The sequence below is a fragment of the Myxine glutinosa genome, chromosome 9 (genome assembly GCF_964187855.1).
Source record: "Myxine glutinosa chromosome 9, kmMyxGlut1.1, whole genome shotgun sequence".
In the NCBI taxonomy this organism is placed as follows: domain Eukaryota; kingdom Metazoa; phylum Chordata; class Myxini; order Myxiniformes; family Myxinidae; genus Myxine; species Myxine glutinosa.
Genome location: NC_136269.1, coordinates 29,976,812 through 30,003,768, shown reverse-complemented (window position 1 = coordinate 30,003,768; position 26,957 = coordinate 29,976,812). Strand labels below are relative to the sequence as shown.

Below are 26,957 nucleotides of genomic sequence, written 5' to 3'. Positions count from 1 at the left end.
GCGGAACTCAAACCGCGTTTTTACAACCCTCCTATGGGGACGCTGGTTAAGGCTACTAGACCGTGGGAGAGATTGGCGATGGATTTCAAAGGGCCGCTGCCGGTGTCGAGTAACTCTCGTTATCTGCTCACTATCGTTGATGAGTATTCGCGATTCCCCTTTGCTTATACGTGCGGGGATATGACGGCTGCCACGGTTATACGGTGCCTGCAAAATTTGTTTTCTATGTTTGGGTATCCGGCCTACGTGCATACCGATCGGGGTGCGGTGTTCCTGTCTCAGGAGGTGAGGGGATACTTGCTCCAAAATAATGTCGCTTCGAGTTACACCACCCCGTACCGGCCCCAGGCGAATGGGCAGATCGAACGCTTTAATGGGATTATATGGAGGGCCGTCATGCTAAGCCTCAGGACCCTCGGCCGGGGCCTCGATAAATGGGCGTGGTCGCTACCTGCGGCTCTAAACTCGATCCGGGCTCTCCTATGTACAGCCACCAACCAGACTCCTCACGAAAGACTGTTCCACCACCCTAGAAGCTCGGGTAGTATCCAATCTTTACCCAGCTGGCTCGCTGAGCCGGGCCCGGCCTATCTCAAACGAGCGGTTCGCACTAGCAAGTACGACCCCTTTGTTGATAAGGTGCGGGTACTCCAGGCTAATCCCGAGCATGCTCGTGTGATAACGGCAGATGGACGCGAGTCTACTGTCTCTGTATGCCATCTCGCCCCTTGTGGGGTCGACGACAGGGATATCGACGAACCAATCTACGAGTCTATGGACTCTACCGAAGCTTCCTCTATGGGACTACTGCCGACACTTCCGTCGTCGCCTACTCCCTTGCCTGATGGCTCTGGGGTGCCCCCTCCGACACCTAACTCCGACGGCTATTCCGATGCGGGGGACTCCAGGCTTGGGGACACCGTACCCGGTAGTCTCCGGACACGAGCTGGCAGGGTATTTCGCCACCCCGACCGCTACGGGTGGACCGACTGAAGTGGAATGACGTACCCCAATCGATTATTCCTGACGCATGCTTGCGACCTGCCTAGCGGCAGTATAGTTTTAACGGCGGGGAGAATGTAGTGAAATTATACTGAAGGTGAAGGTGAACCCGGGAGTGCTCGCTTATCCCACTAAAGGGGCGTCTATAAGACCCGGGACGACCGCGACGCAAGGCCACTCCTGCGACATTTACTGTGACATATAGTCCTGTAGTCTTGAATGGTATGTACGCACCTATATGCTGGACTTGCTTGCTTTGCCAATTGTTATCGGTCTTTCCCATGTAATACCCCGATTCTGATGTCTATTGCATGAATGTATTTTACAGGATGTTACCACAGATCTAAATGATATTAAACCAACCTACGGGACAAGTCGTGTGTGTGGATGATTTTCACGACAGCCCTGATGTTCTTTCTGGACAGCAAAAGTTTCCTCCTAGCACACCTCCCATGTGGATCAAATTTGTGCAGCCTCTTTCTAATGGTAAACTCGTGCACTTTGACATCAACAGTGGCAAGAGCTACCTGTAGGTCCCGTGATGACATTCTGGGGTTCTTAGAGACTTCTTTCAGCATCTTGCGGTCTGCTCTCGGGCTGAACTTGCTGGGGCGGCCTGGCCTGAACAAGTTGGCAGTTGTTTGGAATCTTCTCCACTTGTAGATGATCTTCCGGACAGTCGAATGATTGATTTCAAATTGTTTGGAGATCTTTTTAAATCCCTTCCCAGACTCGCAGGCATCTATAACCTTCTTTCTGAAGGCCTCAGAGAGCTCTTGAGATCTAGGCATGGTGACGCCGCACACTTCAACAACAAAGACCAAACCAAACTAAATGTCTGAGGTTTAAATAAGACAGGTTCCTCCAAGATCCTCTTTAACGATGTTCTAATCATTTGCACCTGAGCTGGTGCACCTGATTCTAATTGTAGGTATTTGAAGTAGTGATAAATGCAGGGGTGTACTTACTTTTTCCACATGCGAAATTTGCATTTATGTTTATTTAAATTATACCATGGACGACAAAATGTGAATGTTTCATGATATTTGTTATATTATATCACCTTTATCTATCAATATTGTTGAAATGAAGATCAAATAGCTGTATGTTGAAATATGTTGAAAAAGTCAAAACTTTACATGGGGTGTACTTACTTTTTCACGTGACTGTATATACAGTGCATTCAGAAAGTATTCAGACCCCTTCACTTTTTTCACATTATGTTGCAGCCTTATGCTGAAATCGTTTAAATTCATTTTTTCCCTCATCAATCTGCACTCAATACCCCATAATGACAAAGAGAAAACAGGATTTTAGAGAGTTTTGCAAATTTATTAAAAAGAAAAAACTGAAATATCACATTGACATAAGTATTCATACCCTTTGCTATGACACTTGAAATTTAGCTCTGGTGCCTCCCGTTTCTCTTGATCATCTTTGAGATGTTTCTACACCTTGATTAGAGTCTACCTGTGGTAAATTCAATTGATTGGACATGATTTGGAAAGGCACACACCTGTCTATATAAGGTCTCACAGCTGACAATACATATCAGAGCAAAAACCAAGCCATGACGTTGAAGGAACTGCCTGCAGAGCTCAGAGCCAGGATTACGTCGAGGCACAGATTTGGGGAAGCCTACAAAAAAAAATTCTGCTGCATTGAAGGTTCCCAAGAGCACAGTGGCCTCCATAATTCTTAAATGGAAGAAGTTTGGAACAACCAGGACTCTTCCTAGAGCTGGCTGCCCGGCCAAACTGAGCAATAGAGGGAGAAGGGCCTTGGTAAGAGAGGTGACCAAGAACCCGATGGTCACTCTGGCTGAGCTCCTGAGATCCTGTGTGGAGATGGGAGAAACTTCCAGAAGGACAACCATCACTGCAACACTCCACCGATCTGGGCTTTATGGCAGAGTGGCCAGACGGAAGCCAAACAGTTCAATCTTGGTTTCATCAGACCACAGAATCTTGTTTCTCACAGTCTGAGAGTCCTTTAGGTGCTTTTTTGCAAACTCCATGCGGGCTTTCATGTGTCTTTCACTGAGGAGAGGCTTCCGTGTATTGAGTGTAGATTGATGAGTGAAAAAATGAATTTAAACGATTTCAGCATTCGGCTGAAACATAACAAAATGTGAAAAAAGTGAAGGGGTCTAAATACTTTCTGAATGCACTGTATATATTCTCGCATTCACTGGAATTTTATTTATTTATTGTATACAGAGTCGAGGCTCGTGAAAGAGCTAACATTTATCAAACAAACAAATCAAACAAACAAGCAAACAAAGTATATAAAAAGGGGAGCGGTCGACAAGATGGGGAGAGAAGGGGAGGAAGCACACAAACACAATATTTGAGAGCAGGGACATCGGGAGATGTGTGGGAGGGAGAGGGCCTGGGGGGAGGCAGGATAGGCATAAAACGAAAGGACACCAATACAAGGACTTCCAGGAAAGAAGTCGGCACCTCAAAAAAGTGGATTTGGGGTGAAATTAGCGGGGGTAGAAAAGATCAAGGTTTTGGATTGGGGAAGATAAGGGATGGTGGGGAACAGCCGTTTTAAAGACCTGGAGGGAGGAGTGGGATTGAAGAGAGTGAGGGAGTTTGTTCCAGAGGCGGGAGAAAAGAGGAATGAAGGAGTGAAGGTGAGCAGAGAGTCTTGATTTTGGCAGTTTAACCATAAGAGGGTTGCAGGCAGATCTTGTGCGACCTGTAGGAATATTTGGGGGACAGAGCACAGAGAGAGCTGGAGGAGGAAGGCCGGAGAGGAGTCGGTAGAAAACGGAAAGACCACCAACCTGCCTGCGGTGAGTAAGTGAAAGGCCCTCGGAGATAGCGTCATCGCAGGAGATTCCAATGATGCTGAACGCTTTGGTTTCAACAGCGTGAAGACGAGCTAGGTGTGAGGCAGGAGCACCAGCCCAGAGGGGAGAGCAGTACTCCATTGAGCTGCGGATGAAAGCCTTGTATGTGGTGAGGAGCTCAGGTGTGCCAAGGAAGGACTTCGCACGACGGAGGATGCCTAGTCGGCGACTGGCTTTGGAGGCCAGCTTGGAAATGTGGTTTTCCCAGGAAAGATCATGGCAGATAGTGAGACCCAAAAGCTTGAGTGACAGAACTTCTTGGAGAGGATTATTCAGAAAGTAGATGGGAGGGTTGTCCAGTCGGTCTTTTCGGAGAGACATCGTAAGAGTGTGAGATTTGTCAGGATTGAAAGACATGTTCCACTTGTTTGCCCAGTCTGTGATTTTGTCCAGGTCTGCAGAGAGTGAGGAGGCTGCAGACTGCCGATCTGAGGGATGAGGAATGGAGCGGCAGAGAGTGGAGTCATCAGCAAAGAGATAGAGAGTCAGAGAGATCATTGATGAAGACCAGAAAAAGCACAGGGCCCAGAACACTGCCTTCGGGAACTCCAGCCTGAACAGGAAGAGGAGATGAGAGAAACCCATTCAGGGCCACACGTTGACTATGACTAGAGAGGAAGTCCGCCAACCATGCGTGGAGATTTCCATGGATACCAAAGGAGGAGAGTTTGGTGAGCAGAGCGGGGTGCCAGACCGTATCGAAGGCACGTGATATGTCGAGGGAGACAGCTCTAATTTCCTGTTTGGCATTGAGGACCTCCATCCATTGTTGAGACAGCAGAAGTAGCATGTCCAGAGTAGAGTGACCTGGTCTGAAACCAAATTGATGATCAGAGATCAAGCCATTGGAGAAGAGGAAAGATTTCATATCCAAAGCAATGATGGATTCAATGACTTTGCTGATAATTGGGAGAAGACTGATTGGTCTGTAGTTGCTAGGATCTGTTTTTGCACCTTTTTGTGTAAAGCGGTGATGTTGGCTGATTTCCAAGCAGATGGCAGTTGATCTTGAGCAAAAGAGAGGGTGAAGAGAACAGGGAGATGGAGTGAAACAGCGGAAGAACAGGATTTTAGGACACGTGGGCTGATGCTGTCAGGTCCAGTTGCAGAATCAGAGTCGAGGGTTGATAGAAACTTTTCCACCTTGTCAGGAGGAAAGGACACGGAGTCCAGGAGCAGCTGGGTATGACTGGGTACGTTGGGTACAGAGAGGGATGGGTTTGGGACACAATATTTAGAGGCAAACACAGAGTTGAGGCATTCAGCTTTTTCACGTGCGGAGACAGCTGTGTAGCCATTTGAGGTAAGGGAGGGGATGGAGAGGGAACAAACACCAGAAACAGATTTGACCAGACGCCACCAGGATTTGGAAGAGGGAGACATAAGAGAGTTCGGTCTTGAGAACAGAGAGATATTGTTTCCTGGCTCTCCTGAGGGTGGACACACACTTGTTTCGGGCTTTGTGAAAGGAAATGAGACTTCCTTCCGTTGGATTTGCTTTACAGGAGACGAAGGCAAGTTATTTCTAGGCAACAGCCTCACCACAAGATTCTGTGTACCATGGATGGGAGGAAGGGTATGACAACTGAAGACGAGATGGGATAAATCTGTGCATGAGAGAGAGCAATTTACTTTGGAAGAATTCCCAGGATGAGTTGATGTCAGAGGTGGTAGAGATGGGAGACCAGTCCAGATGATTGATGGCTGCTTGAAGACCGTGCCAGTGTAAAACCAGTTTTGTCCTATAACATCAATCCGAGGTATTTCAACGTCCACCTGAGTCTGTTAGCATATATTCGAGGTCTTTTAACGTCCACCCAAGGCTTTTCGTGTCCATTATTATTTTACTAATAAAAAGCCAAACAAAATAACAGGTTGGAACAGTTTATTCGATGGTGCAGCCTCCTGAGTGTGACAAAGTCTGAAGCCTCGGCCTAGTTTCAGGTGTGCTTATATCTTCTTTATTAGATATCCTACGGATGTAAATGAACACTAGTTATACTCTGTGCACGTTAAACATCATGTGCAGTGAAATTCACCTCCCTGAGCCTTGTATGTATTCTTATTTTAAAAAACGCTTCTGTGCACCGCCATTGAGGCCCGTTTTGCAAGCCCCCATCTACATTCCAATAGAAGAGACATAATTACTCTTTTATGGAAAATGTTTTTCGCGTTTGTTTTATCCTCAAAAAATAGACTGTAGTGAACACACATTCGTGTTAAAAAATTGGCCTTTAAAACCTACCCTTATGAAGGGGATCAGACGTCTGTGCAAACACACAAACTGACTTTGTGTTTTATATGGTGGATGTGTGTGCTGTCCCTCAGATGGAGGTTAAACAGACATCCCATCTGTCGGTATTAGTTGGTGGATGTTAAAGATCCCACTGTGTCCTTTGCAAAGAGTAAGTGAGCTATCTCCGGCACCATGAAGAAATTACAATTTCATGCATTCCTCAGTCAAGTATCCAGTGTCATGAGTGTCATGAGTGCCGACCCATCCAGGATTGTAATCCATGTCAAAGAAAGTGCTTCACCAGAACCGATGATCTGGATAGAACAATAACATGGTACCGGTAAATGAATTAATGACTGTGTATTTCTTTTTCCACAAGCGTGACTTTAGAGTGTTATATGTAGTCACAGCAGAAAAACATTGAGTTCTTTCTTCCATATTTAATACTGCAGTGCAGTAAGGATTTGTATCACATCTGCCAACAAGATATATCATCAGAGAGATCCAGATCTTTCACAGTTTCTTCACCACACATCCATATACATCCTCCATTACCTTACACATTGTCTGATCCATAAATATGTTAAACAATTAATTTCTTACTATTCTTAATGTAATTTAATAGTTCTCCAATTCATTAAATAACTAATTAATTCTCTCTTTCTATCTCCTTCTCTGCCTCTCTCTCTCCCTCTCTCTCTCTCTCTCTCCAAGCTGAGTCATAAGCTCTTTCAAGATCTATATAAGTAATTAACCAGGGATTTGCATACTTCCACGTGTTTTTTCTAACAATTGATCTTTCTTTTCCAAAACCAGCCTGCTCTTTTTTTTCTTGGACAGATCTATCAGAAAACAGGATGCCGTCGCCACCCCCTCCACCAGTGATACATCTTCCTGCTTCATAAATAAAGGCATTTGTTACTTTGACTGAAGAATGCTGAACCTTGACCTCGAAGTAAGTCATATTAACCTCCTGTTTGTGACATGGAGGCACGTAGTTAGGGGTCTCCACGAAGTTGTCACCAGCTCTTTGGCATCTACATGACTTGAGACATGACATCTGGCTTCACTTCCCTTCTGAAGGATGGCGTGCTTCTTCAGAGATAGACTCCTGCTGACACGGCATCAGAACAGCATTGTTTTACGGGATCTGACTTTGTTAGGGGGTTGACTTCAAAATAGACAACTCGAGGAAGAACCTGCACCACTCTGCTGTTCAAGGAATTCTTTTCGAGGAACCCTCTCTAACAAGAAGAGGTTTCAATAATTTTTTCAATCAATTGTACATCAATTAACTGATAACTTCGGTGTGGGTTAAAATAATTCAAACTGCCAATGACAATGAAGAATCACTATTGCTCTTCCTTCTTTATGGAAAAAGAAAACGACATACGTAGAATAGCAAACTTCATTCCTGAAAACATGCTGTGCTACGTATGAGTCGGTCAAAAAGCCACTGTGCTAACTCAAAAAACAAATGCCGGTGAACTTGGGAATCCACACGTGAGGGTTTTCACGGAGAAATCAATACACATAACAGAAACAGTTAGTCCCCAATCAAACTGTCTTAAAGGATAAGCTACTTGGAATAACAGGATGGGTCTTGGTTTCTATTAAGGGAAGGGCAAATAATCTGCCACAGAGTAAAAGTAGGGAAGCAGATATCACATGAAGGAGAAGAACATTTAAAGGACACACAGGAAAAAAAACCCAAGTTGGTTCATGAGGGCCTTCTGATGGGTCACGGATGACTATATGTGCCACATGATCTTACAGCGATATACCATATTCAAATGTTGGCTGCTTGCCAACTTCTCACAAATCCCGCTTATTCAGGGGGGGTTTCACAACTAAAGTGTTTTCTCCGACAATTTTTATAGTAGGTACTGGTATTGTATGCGGCTGATGGGATGCTGGCAAGGATATTGTATGCGGACGATCTGGTTGTTGTGGTGGACAGTGATCGGGAGATGCAGGAAGTACTTGGAGAGTGTAAGCAGGCATTTGAAAACACATGGGCTGAAGACAGGTGACGTGGGTTGGGCATCAGCGAAAATAAATGAATATCAGGTTAGAGGGGAAGGAGATCAGACAAGGAAATAGGTTTGAGTATCTGGGGGGGAACAGTGACCGGGAGATGGTAATGAGAGGCAGAGGTGCGGAGGAGGATTCAGGTGGATGCGAATGCATGGAGGATGGTGGAGGGAGTAATGGCAGACAGAAAGATTTCAAAGAGATTGAAAGGAAAGGTTCTGATGTCGTGCGTAATGACAGCCTACCTTTAAGGTCTGGAGACGGTGGCACTGACAGAGAGACAACAGCAGAGGATACAGGTTTGTGAGAACAACTGTGTCTGGAAGGATTGCAGGAGTGAAGAGGGTGGATAGAAGGAGAATGGATGAACTGAGGGAGGAGATTGATGTGCAGATGAGCTTGGCAGGGAGATTGGTGAAATGCCGGCTGAGATGGGCTGGACACTTGGTGTGAATGGGGGAAGAGAGACTGGCAAAGAGAGTGGATAGGTTGAGGGAACAAGGTAGGAGGAAAAGAGGTAGACCATGGCTGATATGGGACAAATTTGTGAAGAGGGATATCAGTAAGGTGGGGGTGGTTGGTGAGTGGAGAGAGTTGACTGAGGACAGAGGGGAGTGGAGGATAATCATGGTCAAGGCAGGGCAGGAGCTTGGTACCATCGGACTTCACCCGTTATAAACGGAAAAGGAGCAGAACAACAACATCGGTACCATTTGGGTCGCGAGGCGAATGTGATTTCAAATTTTCAGTCGTAGACAAAAACGTTTGGGAGCGCATGCTCTAAGCTATCCTAACAGTGCATCCAAGGAGCAAGTGTAACAAAAGTACACAGTATGGAATTTCAATCTGGCAGTCAAGCATCATCAGCAATATGTTCGGATGATAATACTAAACAGACCTACTCAAATCAGATGTCACATTTGATTGTACTAGGGCATGCCCGTACGTGGGTGCCCGTTCCTTGCCAAAAAAAAAAAAAAACGCTACCCGTACGCTCTACCCCGCCCGTACGCCCGTACGCCCGTAAACAAAAAAAACAACGCTCTTCGCTTCCGCCCTTCGCTCTGGGAGAAATAATGCGCATAAGAAATCGAGAAATTATTATTTTCTCCGGAAGAAATCGAATTACGAACCGTAATGGCGCACGCGCTCGGCTCGGCTCGCAACAACGCGTTCTGTGATTGGCTGCCGGAAGTGAAGTCTTCACTGTCCGGAAGGTCGCAAATCGCAGTTACGATGAATCGCAAATTAGTTTTAATTAGTTTTAAAACATAGTTTAACGCCAACATAGTTTGCCAACGTGAAATAAATGAATACGCTCTCAAATGTGCCGTCCGAGGCAGAGTCTGTTCGCCACGTTCGGCACACGTGATAGCTCGCTGCTCTCTGATTGGTTGAATCGTTTTTTGGACATAGCTCGCTAACTACTTGTCCGATTAATATGAAACCTTGAAAAGGCACATCCTCGGGTCCCCAGCAATATACCTGGCAAGTTGCAAGTATATCGGACCCGTGGTTGTCGAGAAACAGCGGTCACAGACAAACAAACACACACACAGACACACAGACACACACACACACACACACACACACACAGAGATTGCTGGAATTATAGATAGATAACGATGAACTCAGAAGTATGCAAATGAGTCTCAATCGAGTCATTAATAAATTCATTTGTACACATTAATTAAAGAACATTGCACGAGAAAGTTGATTATTAAGAGGGGGGAAAGGACAATTTGGCAAAAGAGAAAGCATGAGGCAAGGAAATGTCATTCAAAAATTCAACTTTGAATGTGAGAATTAAAAATTATGAGACTCAGACTCAAGACCTATGAGACTCAAGACTAAGCAACTCAAGACTCGTCTTCACCAGACAACATTTGTAACTCGACCCTCGAGGCCTGATCGAGGCGTGGTCCTCAAAAAGTATCGACAAACTTCACTCGACAAATGAAACAAAACAGAAGGATTTTCCCATCTGCATTCTGTGGGCACAGGTGGTGGGTGGCACACCGTTACAGCAAAGGAAGTGTTCCAAAGAAATAAACACATTCCTGCTTCAATCATTTGTTCCATCGATGCCTTATCCTGCGCTTCAAGGCAACCATTTGGGTAGAAGGTTTGAGCAAAGAAACCCACTGCATCCGTCAGTGTTCACATTTTGTCACGCCAAATGGCCAGGGTTGTCCCCGACCATCATTTATCGAGCAGAGAAAGGCATACAGTGAGATCCTTCCGCAATATTGCCAGGATGTGATTTTGTTTCAGAAAATATTGATTAAATTTTCCGAAAAATTAAAATACTGATCGATCAAAGGGCTTGTGTGGAAACTTAAGAAGCAGAGAGCAAACCCACTTGTGAGAACGGGATATTGGAATGTGGAACAGTTCGGTGAACAGCTCGAGATGTATAGAGGTGTCGAAATCAACTTCCTTTTGATGACGTTTTCCGTACTGTTTGAATATAATTTGAAGTTTTCATCTTTAGTTCAGCCCTTAAATATCTCCGATTATAATCTCATGAGGTCAGATGTCTCATCAGATGTCATCAGAAGTTTATGTCAGGGTGGAGGGATTCTTTGTTGGGCTTTCTTGCTCTTAAATGATCCTTTATACAGTAAAAGTAAAAGAACCCATCATGGCATTTCCTCCCTGGAAGAGCCCTCTATTTTTGGCGATTGAACAAGGCAGAAAGTCACTTTGCTTAACAACTCGTAGCGAAGTCTGGAAAACATCCGGCTCTATTTCTTTCACATATAACTCTGTCAAAACGAGATTTTCGAGCATAGACGCGACCAACATGTTGCCGGAGATTATGGGATTTTTGCGGGTTCGCCTTTTCAGGAATACATCTCTCGACCGATTGTAAGACAGTCTCTCAAGACCTCGTAATGGAAAATTGCTTTTGAGGAAACCTCGTACAACTCATTCTTAGTAAAAAAAATCTAGTCTCGAGGAGGAGCGAAACAACAGAGCAGGTTTACAGATTTATAGATGATGAGAGGTGAACAGGGCGACAAAGACAATACACATGAGAGTCTGAGTGGTAAAAAGGGAGAAGGGGTTAAGTGGGGGGAAGGGGGAGTTGGTCAGCGAGAGTAAAGAGAGCAGGGGTGGGTGTGGGAGAAAGCATGAGATGATGACCGACAACACTCTCGAAGGACTGGAGGAGAGATATGTGAGACAACAGACGCAGGCAGTCGGTTCCACAGATGAAGCAATAGAGGGATGGAATGAAGGAATGAAGGTGAGCGCTCAGCTTAGAATTGAGGAGGATAAACAGGTGTTGGGTTCCTGGAAGAACACGTGGAAGATGGAGAAACGACGGGACGTGAGGAGTGAGGTGAAGTGATAGAAAACTTTTCAAAAAGTTAAGCCAATTCATTTCATCAAAATTAAACCAAATCTTGTCATTTCATCAACTAGAAAATAAATTTGACGTGAATGCATCAATGGAGATGCCTCCGCCAATGTTAGATGTCAACCCTTCTAACTACAACATCATATGCTTCTAACTCGAGTTATGGACTGCAGAATTATTTTCAAAGGGCACATGACCTTTGACCTGTTCAATCTAAAATTGAATCAGTTCATCTTTACATTACAGTCCTCGGTAGTGTGTGTCAAGCATGATTTAAATCTCTTGAGTGGTTCATAAGTTATCACAGTAACACAGATTTTCAATTAAAGGGCACTTCACTTTAGGCCTTTGACCTTTTGAACGCAAAATTCAATCAGTTCATCCTCATATTACAGTCAATAGTTTGCAAAGCTTCGTCAAAATCCCTTCAGCAATTCACAAGTTATAGCGGTAACGAAAATCTGCTACTTTCAACTAAAGGCCACATGACCTTTGACCTTTTGAACCCAAAATCGAATCAGTCATCTTTGCATTATAATACATCTTTGTACGAAGTTTGGTAAAAAAAACAAATAAATAAATAAAAATCGGTAATGAAATTCTGCTGCTTTCAAATAAAGGCCACATGACCTTTGACCTTTTGAACCCAAAATCGAATCAGTTCATCTTTGCATTATAATACATCTTTGTACGAAGTTTGGTAAAAAAACAAATAAATAAATAAAAATCGGTAATGAAATTCTGCTGCTTTCAACTAAAGGCCACATGACCTTTGACCTTTTGAACCCAAAATCGAATCAGTTCATCTTTGCATTATAATACATCTTTGTACGAAGTTTGGTAAATAAACAAATAAATAAATAAAAATCGGTAATGAAATTCTGCTACTTTCAACTAAAGGCCACATGACCTTTGACCTTTTGAACCCAAAATCGAATCAGTTCATCTTTGCATTATAATACATCTTTGTACGAAGTTTGGTAAAAAAACAAATAAATAAAAAAAAATCGGTAATGAAATTCTGCTGCTTTCAATTAAAGGCCACATGACCTTTGACCTTTTGAACGCAAAATCGAATCAGTTCATCTTTGCATTATAATACATCTTTGTACGAAGTTTGGTAAAAAAACAAATAAATAAATAAAAATCGGTAATGAAATTCTGCTGCTTTCAACTAAAGGCCACATGACCTTTGACCTTTTGAACCCAAAATCGAATCAGTTCATCTTTGCATTATAATACATCTTTGTACGAAGTTTGGTAAATAAACAAATAAATAAATAAAAATCGGTAATGAAATTCTGCTGCTTTCAGCTGAAGGTCACATGACCTTTGACCTTTTGAACCCAAAATCGAATCAGTTCATCTTTGCATTATAATACATCTTTGTACGAAGTTTGGTAAAAAAACAAATAAATAAATAAAAATCGGTAATGAAATTCTGCTGCTTTCAATTAAAGGCCACATGACCTTTGACCTTTTGAACCCAAAATCGAATCAGTTCATCTTTGCATTATAATACATCTTTGTACGAAGTTTGGTAAAAAAACAAATAAATAAATAAAAATCGGTAATGAAATTCTGCTGCTTTCAACTAAAGGCCACATGACCTTTGACCTTTTGAACCCAAAATCGAATCAGTTCATCTTTGCATTATAATACATCTTTGTACGAAGTTTGGTAAATAAACAAATAAATAAATAAAAATCGGTAATGAAATTCTGCTGCTTTCAGCTGAAGGTCACATGACCTTTGACCTTTTGAACCCAAAATCGAATCAGTTCATCTTTGCATTATAATACATCTTTGTACGAAGTTTGGTAAAAAAACAAATAAATAAATAAAAATCGGTAATGAAATTCTGCTGCTTTCAATTGAAGGCCACATGACCTTTGACCTTTTGAACCCAAAATCGAATCAGTTCATCTTTGCATTATAATACATCTTTGTACGAAGTTTGGTAAAAAAACAAATAAATAAATAAAAATCGGTAATGAAATTCTGCTGCTTTCAACTAAAGGCCACATGACCTTTGACCTTTTGAACCCAAAATCGAATCAGTTCATCTTTGCATTATAATACATCTTTGTACGAAGTTTGGTAAATAAACAAATAAATAAATAAAAATCGGTAATGAAATTCTGCTGCTTTCAGCTGAAGGTCACATGACCTTTGACCTTTTGAACCCAAAATCGAATCAGTTCATCTTTGCATTATAATACATCTTTGTACGAAGTTTGGTAAAAAAACAAAGAAATAAATAAAAATCGGTAATGAAATTCTGCTGCTTTCAGCTGAAGGTCACATGACCTTTGACCTTTTGAACCCAAAATCGAATCAGTTCATCTTTGCATTATAATACATCTTTGTACAAAGTTTGGTAAAAAAAACAAAGAAATAAATAAAAATCGGTAATGAAATTCTGCTGCTTTCAACTAAAGGCCACATGACCTTTGACCTTTTGAACCCAAAATCGAATCAGTTCATCTTTGCATTATAATACATCTTTGTACGAAGTTTGGTAAAAAAAACAAATAAATAAATAAAAATCGGTAATGAAATTCTGCTGCTTTCAACTAAAGGCCACATGACCTTTGACCTTTTGAACCCAAAATCGAATCAGTTCATCTTTGCATTATAATACATCTTTGTACGAAGTTTGGTAAAAAAACAAATAAATAAATAAAAATCGGTAATGAAATTCTGCTGCTTTCAACTAAAGGCCACATGACCTTTGACCTTTTGAACCCAAAATCGAATCAGTTCATCTTTGCATTATAATACATCTTTGTACGAAGTTTGGTAAATAAACAAATAAATAAATAAAAATCGGTAATGAAATTCTGCTGCTTTCAGCTGAAGGTCACATGACCTTTGACCTTTTGAACCCAAAATCGAATCAGTTCATCTTTGCATTATAATACATCTTTGTACGAAGTTTGGTAAAAAAACAAACAAATAAATAAAAATCGGTAATGAAATTCTGCTGCTTTCAATTAAAGGCCACATGACCTTTGACCTTTTGAACCCAAAATCGAATCAGTTCATCTTTGCATTATAATACATCTTTGTACGAAGTTTGGTAAAAAAACAAATAAATAAATAAAAATCGGTAATGAAATTCTGCTGCTTTCAACTAAAGGCCACATGACCTTTGACCTTTTGAACCCAAAATCGAATCAGTTCATCTTTGCATTATAATACATCTTTGTACGAAGTTTGGTAAATAAACAAATAAATAAATAAAAATCGGTAATGAAATTCTGCTGCTTTCAGCTGAAGGTCACATGACCTTTGACCTTTTGAACCCAAAATCGAATCAGTTCATCTTTGCATTATAATACATCTTTGTACGAAGTTTGGTAAAAAAACAAAGAAATAAATAAAAATCGGTAATGAAATTCTGCTGCTTTCAGCTGAAGGTCACATGACCTTTGACCTTTTGAACCCAAAATCGAATCAGTTCATCTTTGCATTATAATACATCTTTGTACGAAGTTTGGTAAAAAAACAAAGAAATAAATAAAAATCGGTAATGAAATTCTGCTGCTTTCAACTAAAGGCCACATGACCTTTGACCTTTTGAACCCAAAATCGAATCAGTTCATCTTTGCATTATAATACATCTTTGTACGAAGTTTGGTAAAAAAAACAAATAAATAAATAAAAATCGGTAATGAAATTCTGCTGCTTTCAACTAAAGGCCACATGACCTTTGACCTTTTGAACCCAAAATCGAATCAGTTCATCTTTGCATTATAATACATCTTTGTACGAAGTTTGGTAAAAAAAACAAATAAATAAATAAAAATCGGTAATGAAATTCTGCTGCTTTCAACTAAAGGCCACATGACCTTTGACCTTTTGAACCCAAAATCGAATCAGTTCATCTTTGCATTATAATACATCTTTGTACGAAGTTTGGTAAATAAACAAATAAATAAATAAAAATCGGTAATGAAATTCTGCTGCTTTCAACTAAAGGCCACATGACCTTTGACCTTTTGAACCCAAAATCGAATCAGTTCATCTTTGCATTATAATACATCTTTGTACGAAGTTTGGTAAAAAAACAAATAAATAAATAAAAATCGGTAATGAAATTCTGCTGCTTTCAGCTGAAGGTCACATGACCTTTGACCCCAAAATCATATCCGTTCATCTTTCATAGCACATACTTATACTAGGGTTTGTGAAAAAAAATCCCCTTTAGTGGTTCACAGGTTACCGCAGCACTAAAATTGATCACGGACAGACGCACTGACGGCTGAACGGACAGCTGGATGGACAACCCGAAAACGTAATGCCTCCATCCCTGAAGGCGCCAGAGCCATAAAAACCACAAGACACGAGTAATGTATTCTACTAATCTTTTGCACAAACTTTCTCCATTGAAGCAACATACACTATCATCCAAAATCAAACAAAAAACACCAAAAATCTTCAAAATTAAAACCGATCGGGCCCGGACACTAATACAGTAGCAACATACCAAGCACTTCAACTCGACATGGCGCTGCTAAGAAACTGCCAAGACTCAAACAAAACTAGTCGCCATGTCAAGGTGTATCCTCTGATGAAGGCTCTTGATGTACGGAAGTGTGGGTTGATATAATCGATCATGTACCATGCTCTATACGGAGAGTCAGTTCTGCTGAAACATTTTCTTGGTTCGGGTTACAATCCGGTACAGTTCACCACTCCGACACAGGAAGTCAGGGCAGGAATCTGGAATTTGTTCAGGGAGCCATCGATAGCTCGCCTACTCTTCGTGAAAGACACCGTTTGCTCTTTACAATCCACCAATTAATGTCAGCAGATGGGTCGTACAGTTTAACGTCCATCCGAGGGATGGCACACACATTGAAGAATCACCCTTCCTGTCAAACACTGGGATGACAGTTTATATCTGGGCCGGAAGAAATGCCACAAGACACAAACAAAACCAGAACGGCGCTCAGTCGAGTGCATGCGTCCGTTACTTTTGTATCCCACTGATAAGCCGGATCTGGATTCGGACATGAACCAAAATCTAATCGGCTTGTTCTTCTCACCTAACCAACTTGTCCACCAAGTTTAGTCAAAATTCGTGGATAACTTTTTGAGATATCTTGCTATATATTGGTTTTAGCCCCATCTCCCAATGGTGAAGAATCACTTAAAAAATTAAATAATTCTCATATCCGAATCCATATTCAGATCTTCACCAAAATCGAATCTCTTTGTCTTTGTTAGACACCCAACCGGTCCACCTAGTTTCGTCCAAATCCGTCCATAACTTTTTGAGATCCTGCTATGTATCGTTTTTAGCCCTGTCTCCCAATGGTGAAGAATCACTTTTAAAATTATAGTAGCCGGATCGGAATCCGGATCTTCACCAAAATCTAATCATTTCATCCTTGTCACATACGCTACATCTCTGCCAAATTTCGTCCGAATCCATAGATAACTTTTTGAGATATTTTGTTCACAAACGGACAAGCAAACAAACAGACAGACAGACAGACAGGGGTGAAAACATAACCTCCATCCACCTTTGGTGGTGGAGGTAACTAGAACGGCACTCGGTAGAGCTCATACCTATACCTCCTGCCAGGCTGAAAAGTTAACGTTTTGTATCCCACTGATAAATCGGATATGCATCCATACCTCAACCAAAATCGAATCGCCTTGTTCTTGTCAACTACCTAACTCGTCCACCAAGTTTTGTCATAACCCGGCCACAGCGTTTTGAAATATCGTGCTATATGTAGTTTTTGGCCCGATCACTAAACTATGAAGAATCACTTAAAAAATTAAAATAATTCTCGTATCCGGATCCGGATCATCACAAAAATCTTACTATAATTCACCAAATGTCCGTCCGTCTGTTCGAATGTACCATAAAAACTGCTGAACCGATCGCAAAGATATTTTGGGTGGGTAATCCTGGGACCCCTGGGAGTAAAATAGGCTATTTAGTTTTCCCAATTTCAGCTTTGGTCTCCAGCATTTTCAAGTTTGGACCCCCACCTAACATTCCCGTTCGCATAACGTTCATTGTGACGATGTTCTCATTGTGACGATCTTACTATAATTCACCAAATGTCCGTCTGTCTGTCTGTTCGAAGGTACCGTAAAAACTGCTGAACCGATCGCAAAGATATTTTCGGTGGGTAATCCTGGGATCTCCAGGAGTAAAATAGGCTATTTAGTTTTCCCAATTTCAGCTTTGGTCTCCAGCATTCTCAGGTTTGGACTCCCGCATAACATTCGCGTTCGCATAACGTTCATTGTGACGATGTTCTCATTGTGACGATGTTGTGACGATGTATGTGTTCATGGTAGTGTTTGACGTGACGGTGTGAACGTAATTTCGTAATGATTTTCGTTTCGTAATCCTTTAATGAACGTTAAATTTTTTATGAACGTTTAATGTTTAATGAACGTTTAATGCCCTTCGATGTCCGGGGCCGCACGCGCGCTACACTGGACGGGCCAGCGTGTACCTTGCCCTTCGCCGTCAGGCTTGGGTAAACCGCTGAGCCCCATCCGTGATGGGGCTGGGGCTTGATACAGTGTCCCACGAACGAGGAATTCCCAGTAAGCGCGAGTCATCAGTTCGCGTTGATTAAGTCCCTGCCCTTTGTACACACCGCCCGTCGCTACTACCGATCGGACGGTTTGGTGAGATCCTCGGATCAGCCCCTGCACGGGCCGTTCTCGGCTCGTGCCGGTGCACCGAAAAGATGAGCGAACTTGACTGTCTAGAGGAAGTAAAAGTTGTAACAAGGTTTCCATAGGTGAACCTGCTGAAGGATCATTATCGGGACAACATGAGAGCGAGCGAGACACGAGATGTACGTGGTACGTGATCGTCCATGTACTGTTTAGATTTTGATGATAAGCGTGTGATATGATTCAACGGATGTTTATATGAATTGTTTGAAATAAAAAAAAGCCTTCAATTTCTGATATTTTACCTTTTCATTTGGGCCTCCCAATTGAAGCCCCGCCCATAGGGCAGGTACCGTTGCTCGTGTTAATAATACAAGCAGAACAATCTTATAAGCGACACAAACACAATCCGGGGTCCAAGACTTAATTCTCATCTATCTATAATTCCAGTAATCTCTGTGTGTGTGTGTGTGTCTGTGTGTGTGTGTGTGTGTGTGTGTGTGTGTGTGTGTGTGTGTGTGTGTGTGTGTTGTCTGTGACCGCTGTTTCTCGACAACCACGGGTCCGATATACTTGAAACTTGCCAGGTATATTGCTGGGGACCTGAGGATGTGCCTTTTCAAGGTTTCATATTAATCGGAGAAGTAGTTACCGAGCTATGGCGATTTAGCCGTTCGCCGTTCGCTTTGGCTTTGCGAATGGACCAAACCATTCATGTAAATAGAGGGGGGGGGGGGGGGGGGGTTCTGTGGTCGTTCGCTTTGGCTTTGCGAATGGACCAAACCATTTCATGTAAATAGAGGGGGGGGGTTCTGTGGTCGTTACTGCCACGCGGTTTGGAATGTTTTTCCGAACGGGCACCCACGTACGGGCACGTCCTAGTCTATCTATAATTCCAGTAATCTCTGTGTGTGTGTGTGTGTTTGTCTGTGTGTTTGTCTGTGTGTCTGTGACCGCTGTTTCTCGACAACCACGGGTCCGATATACTTGAAACTTGCCAGGTATATTGCTGGGGACCCGAGGATGTGCCTTTTCAAGGTTTCATATTAATCGGAGAAGTAGTTACCGAGCTATGGCGATTTATTTACCAAACTCCGCAAGCCGTTCGCTTTGGCTTTGCGAATTGGACCAAACCATTTCATGTAAATAGAGGGGGGGGGGGGGGGGATTGTCACCGTACTCGCAAGCCGTTCGCTTTGGCTTTGCGAATGGACCAAACCATTTCATGGACCAAACCATTTCATGTAAATAGAGGGGGGGGATTGTCACCGTACTCGCAAGCCGTTCGCTTTGGCTTTGCGAAGGGACCAAACCATTTCATGTAAATAGAGGGGGGGGGTATAATTTTAGATATATATATAGTACGGGCATGCCCTAGTGACTAAAAATTATAATAAGTAAACTCTCGTCCCCGACAATCGTAACCATATTTACCAGGTAACCAACAGTCCGCTACAGGCTTCTTCAGCTTACTGCGTTCTTCAAGTGGATACAAGCTGTACCCCTACCCCCAGTGGTCTTTCCTGTCATATTTGCCTATTGATTGATGGATGTATACACTGGATGGTCTGCCATTACCTTTCCAGCATTATTGATGGTAGAAATTTGGAATTTGACCAGGGTTGCGGCACACAATAGCCTGCTCTTAGCAAACACACCATTTGGATCGTTAATGTCCAGCGCGGTTAGTACTTGGATGTGAAATCTCCATGGAATGATGTGGGTTGTATCGGCTGAGGGACAGTAGGTTAGCTCATTTGGTCATATGCTCCCCTTCGAGCTGTTTGGTCACCGATCTGTTCCCCTGTGGTTTATAATGCGAGAAAAGATGTCTTCCTGGAACAGTTCGGGCAGGGGGCAGGGCATCTAAAAGGATGCGGTTCTTCAGATGGAGTGTAACCCCAATTGGCCCACTTGCCTTCAGATGGGGATGTAACCCCAATTGGCCCACTTGCCTTCAGATGGGGATGCAACCCCAATTGGCCCACTTGCCTTCAGATGGGATGTAACCCCAATTGGCCCACTTGCCTTCAGATGGGGATGTAACCCCAATTGGCCCACTTGCCTTCAGATGGGATGAACGTTAAAAACCCAACGGAATCGCTCGAAAAGAGGATTTGTGTGCTGCTGCCCCGACCGTATTCCCTGCCTCGAGACGAAACGGGATATCGAGGTCCTTACAGTCCATGAAGGAAGGAATGCACATGGACTGGGAATAGACATTTTTGCCCTCCTACAAGAGTCGGGGGAAAATGGCAGATAGAGGGGGAGGCGAATGTTGAGTGTGATTAAATTACAAGTTAGAATAGAGTTAAAAGTAAGATAAATTGAGAGACTAACAGATAAGATAGGCCAAATTACCTCCTCCCATGTCCAAATATACATACACCTTGGGCTGGACATATCCGCGCGAACAAAAACAAACCCTAACCCTTCCGATGTGATGGATTATGGCGAGGTCAGCTCTTCACGGCTCATAAGAGAGAATCTCCTCGCTCCATCCAGAACATCAGAATGGCCTACTCCATCTTTGTTCTTCACCAAAACAGTTCATGACGTTTTCCAAGTTTGTCGTTCGTTTATGCCGAATGGTCAGATCTGAATTTGACCGGTCAGATGGTCAGTTTATGCTGAACGATTAGAGATCTGACACATGCATGATTCATATATCACCTGTCCACATGTCCGAATGCACAACCTTTATTGGCCGTTGTCATGACAATATCACCTGTCCACCTGTCCAAATGCACATCTTTTAATGGCCGTTGTCATGACAATATCACCTGTCCACATGTCCAAATGTACATCCTCTAATGGCCGTTGTCATGACAATATCACCTGTCCACCTATCTAAATGCACATCTTTTAATGGCCGTTGTCATGACAATATCACCTGTCCACATGTCCAAATGTACATCCTTTATTGGCCGTTGTCATGACAATATCACCTGTCCACATGTCCAAATGTACATCCTCTAATGGCCGTTGTCATGACAATATCACCTGTCCACCTATCTAAATGCACATCTTTTAATGGCCGTTGTCATGACAATATCACCTGTCCACATGTCCAAATGTACGTCCTTTAATGGCCGTTGTCATGACAATATCACCTGTCCACCTGTCCAAATGTACATCTTTTAATGGCCGTTGTCATGACAATATCACCTGTCCACATGTCCAAATGTACATCCTCTAATGGCCATTGTCATGACAATATCACCTGTCCACCTATCTAAATGCACATCTTTTAATGGCCGTTGTCATGACAATATCACCTGTCCAAATGTACATCCTTTATTGGCCGTTGTCATGACAATATCACCTGTCCACATGTCCAAATGTACATCCTTTAATGGCCGTTGTCATGACAATATCACCTGTCCACCTTTTTTTTTTTTTTTTTTTTTTTTTGTATACAAGATCGAGGCTCGTGAAAGAGCTAACATTAATCACACAAAAAGACAAACCGACACACAAAACACAAAAAACAAGGGGAGCGGTAGACAAGATGGGGAGAGAGGGGGAAGGACACAAAAGAGAGGGGGAAGGACACAAACACAACATTTGAGAGCAGGGACATCGGGAGGACTTGGGGGGAGGTGGGAGAGGATTAAAACATATGAACACTGCAAGGACTCTGGGGTGAATTACCGGGGGTAGAAAAGATCAAGGTTTTCGATGGGGGAAGATAAGAGATGGTGGTGAACAGCTGTTTTAAAGACCTGGAGGGAGGAGTGGGATTGAAGGGAGTGGGGGAGTTTGTTCCAGAGGCGGGAGAAAAGGGGAATGAAAGAGTGAAGGTGAGCAGAGAGCCTAGACTTTGGCAATTTAACCAGAAGAGGGTTGCAGGCAGATCTTGTGCGACCTGAAGGAATATTGGGGGGACAGAGCACAGAGAGAGCTGGGGGAGCAAGGCCGGAGAGGAGTCGGTAGAAGACAGAAAGACCACCAACCTGCCTGCGGTGAGTGAGTGAAAGGCCCTCGGCGTTGACTACATCGCAGGAGATTCCAATGATTCTGAAAGCTTTGGCCTCAACAGCGTGAAGCCGAGCAAGGTGTGAGGCAGGAGCACCAGCCCAGAGGGGGGAACAGTATTCCATTGAGCTGCGGATGAAAGCCTTGTATGTGGTGAGGAGCTCAGGTGTGCCAAGGAAGGACTTCGCACGACGGAGGATGCCCAGTCGGCGACTGGCTTTGGAGGCCAGCTTGGAAATGTGGTTTTCCCAAGAAAGATCATGGCAGATAGTGAGACCCAAAAGCTTGAGCGACAGAACTTCTTGGAGAGGATTGTTGAGAAAGTAGATGGGAGGGTTGTCCAGTCGGTCCTTTCGGAGAGACATTGTAAGAGTGTGAGATTTGTCAGGATTGAAAGACATGTTCCACTTGTTTGACCAGTCTGTGATTTTGTCCAGGTCTGCAGAGAGTGAGGAGGCTGCAGACTGCCGATCTGAGGGATGAGGAATGGAGCGACAGAGAGTAGAGTCGTCAGCAAAGAGATAGAGAGGATTTTCAAGAGAGTCAGAGAGATCATTGATGAAGACCAGAAAAAGCACAGGGCCCAGAACACTACCTTGGGGAACTCCAGCCTGAACAGGAAGAGGAGATGAGAGAAACCCATTCAGGGCCACACGTTGACTACGACCAGAGAGGAAGTCCGCCAGCCATGCGTGGAGATTTCCATGGATACCAAAGGAGGAGAGTTTGGAGAGCAGAGCAGGGTGCCAGACCGTATCGAAGGCACGTGAAATGTCAAGGGAGACAGCTCTAATTTCCTGTTTGGCGTTGAGGACCTCCATCCATTGTTGAGAAAGCAGAAGCAGCATGTCCAGAGTAGAGTGACCAGGTCTGAAACCAAATTGATGATCAGAGATCAAGCCATTGGAGAAGAGGAAAGATTTAATATCTGAAGCAATGATGGATTCCATGACTTTGCTGATAATTGGGAGAAGGCTGATTGGTCTGTAGTTGCTGGGATCTGTTTTTGCACCTTTTTTGTGCAAAGCGGTGATGTTGGCTGATTTCCAAGCAGATGGCAGATGACCTTGAGCAAAAGAGAGGGTGAAGAGAACAGAAAGAGGGAGTGAAAGTGCAGAAGAACATGATTTTAGGACCCGTGGGCTGATGCCGTCAGGACCAGTTGCAGAATCAGAGTCGAGGGTTGCCAGAAACTTTTCCACCTTGTCAGGAGGAAAGGACACAGAGTCCAGGAGCAGCTGGGTACGACTGGGTACGGTGGGTACAGAGAGGGATGGGTTTGGGACACAAGATTTAGAGGCAAACACAGAGTTGAGGCATTCAGCTTTTTCACGTGCGGAGTCAGCCGTTAAGCCGTTTGAGGTGAGGGAGGGGATGGAGGGGGAACAAACACCAGAAACAGATTTGACCAGACGCCACCAGGATTTGGAAGAGGGAGACAGATAAGAGAGTTCGGTCTTGAGAATGGTGAGATATTGTTTCCTGGCTCTCCTGAGGGTGGACACACACTTGTTTCGGGCTTTGTGAAAGGAAATGAGATTTCCTTCCGTTGGATTTGCTTTCCAGGAGACGAAAGCAAGTTGTTTCAGGGCAACAGCCTCACCACAAGATTCCGTGTACCATGGACGGGAGGAAGGGTATGACAACTGAAGACGAGATGGTATAAATCTGTGCATGAGAGAGAGCAATTTACTTTGAAAGAATTCCCAGGATGAGTTGATGTCAGAGGCGGTAGAGATGGGAGACCAGTCCAGATGATTGATGGCTGCTTGAAGACCGTGCCAGTTGGCCTGAGTGAAATGCCAGACTCGTCGACGCTGAGGAGGCTCTCTGAGAATGGTCAGAGAGATGTCCACTTTGACAAGCACATGATCAGATGAGCCGATTGGAGCAGAAGAAGAGCAGCAGACATTTTCAGGGAAGTTTGTCATAACCAAATCCAGAAGAGAAGAGAATGTACATCCTCTAATGGCCATTGTCATGACAATATCACCTGTTCACATGTCCAAATGTACATCCTTTAATGGCCGTTGTCATGACAATATCACCTGTCCACCTGTCCAAATGTACATCCTCTAATGGCCATTGTCATGACAATATCACCTGTCCACATGTCCAAATATACATCCTCTAATGGCCGTTGTCATGACAATATAACCTGTCCACCTATCTAAATGCACATCTTTTAATGGCCGTTGTCATGACAATATAACCTGTCCACCTATCTAAATGCACATCTTTTAATGGCCGTTGTCATGACAATATCACCTGTCCACATGTCCAAATGTACGTCCTTTAATGGCCGTTGTCATGACAATATAACCTGTCCACCTATCTAAATGCACATCTTTTAATGGCCGTTGTCATGACAATATCACCTGTCCACATGTCCAAATGTACGTCCTTTAATGGCCGTTGTCATGACAATATCACCTGTCCACCTGTCCAAATGTACATCCTCTAATGGCCATTATCATGACAATATCACCTGTCCACATGTCCAAATATACATCCTCTAATGGCCATTGTCATGACAATATCACCTGTCCACCTGTCCAAATGTACATCCTCTAATGGCCATTGTCATGACAATATCACCTGTCCACCTATCTAAATGCACATTTTTAATGGCCGTTGTCACGACAATATCACCTGTCCACATGTCTAAATGTACATCCTTTAATGGCCGTTGTCATGACAATATCACCTGTCCACCTATCTAAATGCACATCTTTTAATGGCCGTTGTCATGACAATATCACTTGCCCACATGTCCAAATGTACATCCTTTAATGGCCGTTGTCATGACAATATCACCTGTCCACCTATCTAAATGCACATTTTTAATGGCCGTTGTCACGACAATATCACCTGTCCACATGTCCAAATGTACATCCTTTAATGGCCGTTGTCATGACAATATCACCTGTCCACCTATCTAAATGCACATCTTTTAATGGCCGTTGTCATGACAATATCACTTGCCCACATGTCCAAATGTACATCCTTTAATGGCCGTTGTCATGACAATATCACCTGTCCACCTATCTAAATGCACATCTTTTAATGGGCGTTGTCATGACAATATCACTTGTCCACATGTCCAAATGTACATCCTTTAATGGCCGTTGTCAGACAATATCACCTGTCCACCTATCTAAATGCACATCTTTTAATGGCCGTTGTCAAGACAATATCACTTGTCCACATGTCCAAATGTACATCCTTTAATGGCCATTGTCATGACAATATCACCTGTCCACCTATCTAAATGCACATCTTTTAATGGCCGTTGTCAAGACAATATCACCTGTCCACCTGTCCAAATGTACATCCTCTAATGGCCATTGTCATGACAATATCACCTGTCCACCTATCTAAATGCACATTTTTAATGGCCGTTGTCACGACAATATCACCTGTCCACATGTCCAAATGTACATCCTTTAATGGCCGTTGTCATGACAATATCACCTGTCCACCTATCTAAATGCACATCTTTTAATGGCCGTTGTCATGACAATATCACTTGCCCACATGTCCAAATGTACATCCTTTAATGGCCGTTGTCATGACAATATCACCTGTCCACCTATCTAAATGCACATCCTTTAATGGCCGTTGTCATGACAATATCACCTGTCCACCTATCTAAATGCACATCCTTTAATGGCCGTTGTCATGACAACAACAGCCACACGTTTCAAATGGATTTGAGAGGAAGAAAAAAAACAAACAGTTTTTATTATTCTCAAAAAAAACAATAGTAACGTCGAGCAGAACAGTTCACAGACTCTAATCAGGACGACTTGAAGAGAGCATTGGAGTGATATAAATTAGTCATTTGAAAAGAGAAATTGTACATTATCATTATTTAATAAATATGATGGTGTACCGTGTTAAGTAAAGGTAATTATAGGTGATCAATAAGCACACACTCATGAGCTTGAACCAGGATATCGTTTGCATTTTACTCCAACTACAAAAGTATATTTTTGCAACTCTTATACTTTGTTACTTTGAATCCATCTGAGCGCCTCCCCCACTACTTATTCTCAAGCGCATGTCCTCGCTGCTCGTATACTGAACGCGGTGACAAATACCTGTGTAATTAAATATAGTAGCTTCAAACCTTGTACACGTGTCCGTACGTCCCGCTGCCCACCCGCTCCAGTAATTCAAAATCCTCCTGCGGGTTTCTCCGCGATATGTCCAGCACAGACGGGCTCGGAGCCACGCCGGCCGTGCTCATCTCGGGGCCGCTTCTCGCAAGGATCGCCAGTCGTGCATTCCCGGGCCGAGCGACGGGCTGCAAGGGTGGAGCAATTGGGATGTGGGTGGAGCAATTGGAATGTGGGTGGAGCGACGGCCTGGAAGAGAGGAGCAGTTTGATATGTGGGCGGAGAGAAGGGCTGCAAGGGTGGAGCAATTGGAATGTGGGTGGAGGAACGGACTGGAAGAGAGGAGCAGTTTGATATGTGAGCGGAGAGAAGGGCTGCAAGGGTGGAGCAATTGGAATGTGGGTGGAGCGACGGCCTGGAAGAGAGGAGCAGTTTGATATGTGAGCGGAGAGAAGGGCTGCAAGGGTGGAGCAATTGGAATGTGGGTGGAGCGACGGACTGCAAGAGAGGCGCGGTTTTATATGTGGGTGGAGCGAAGGGTTGCAAGGGTGGAGCAATTGGAATGTGGGTGGAGCGACGGACTGCAAGAGAGGCGCGGTTTTATATGTGGGTGGAGCGAAGGGTTGCAAGGGTGGAGCAATTGGAATGTGGGTGGAGCAATTGGAATGTGGATGGAGTGACGGACTGGAAGAGAGGAGCAGT

At 43.4% G+C, this 26,957-nt stretch overlaps 1 protein-coding gene across 3 annotated transcripts in view; it reads right to left on the bottom strand.

Annotated features, from left to right (window-relative positions):
* LOC137435511 (mitogen-activated protein kinase kinase kinase kinase 5) overlaps positions 1 to 26,467 on the bottom strand; it is a 208,854-nt gene extending 182,387 nt beyond the window's left edge. For 2 of the 3 annotated variants that reach the window (XM_068129366.2, XM_068129365.2), the window contains exon 1: positions 26,267 to 26,467. In XM_068129366.2, the coding sequence (XP_067985467.1) occupies positions 26,267 to 26,386 (120 nt within the window). In that variant the 5' untranslated portion in view covers positions 26,387 to 26,467. The other variant, XM_068129367.2, reaches the window with a different exon arrangement.
* Positions 26,468 to 26,957: the final 490 nt, after the last annotated feature.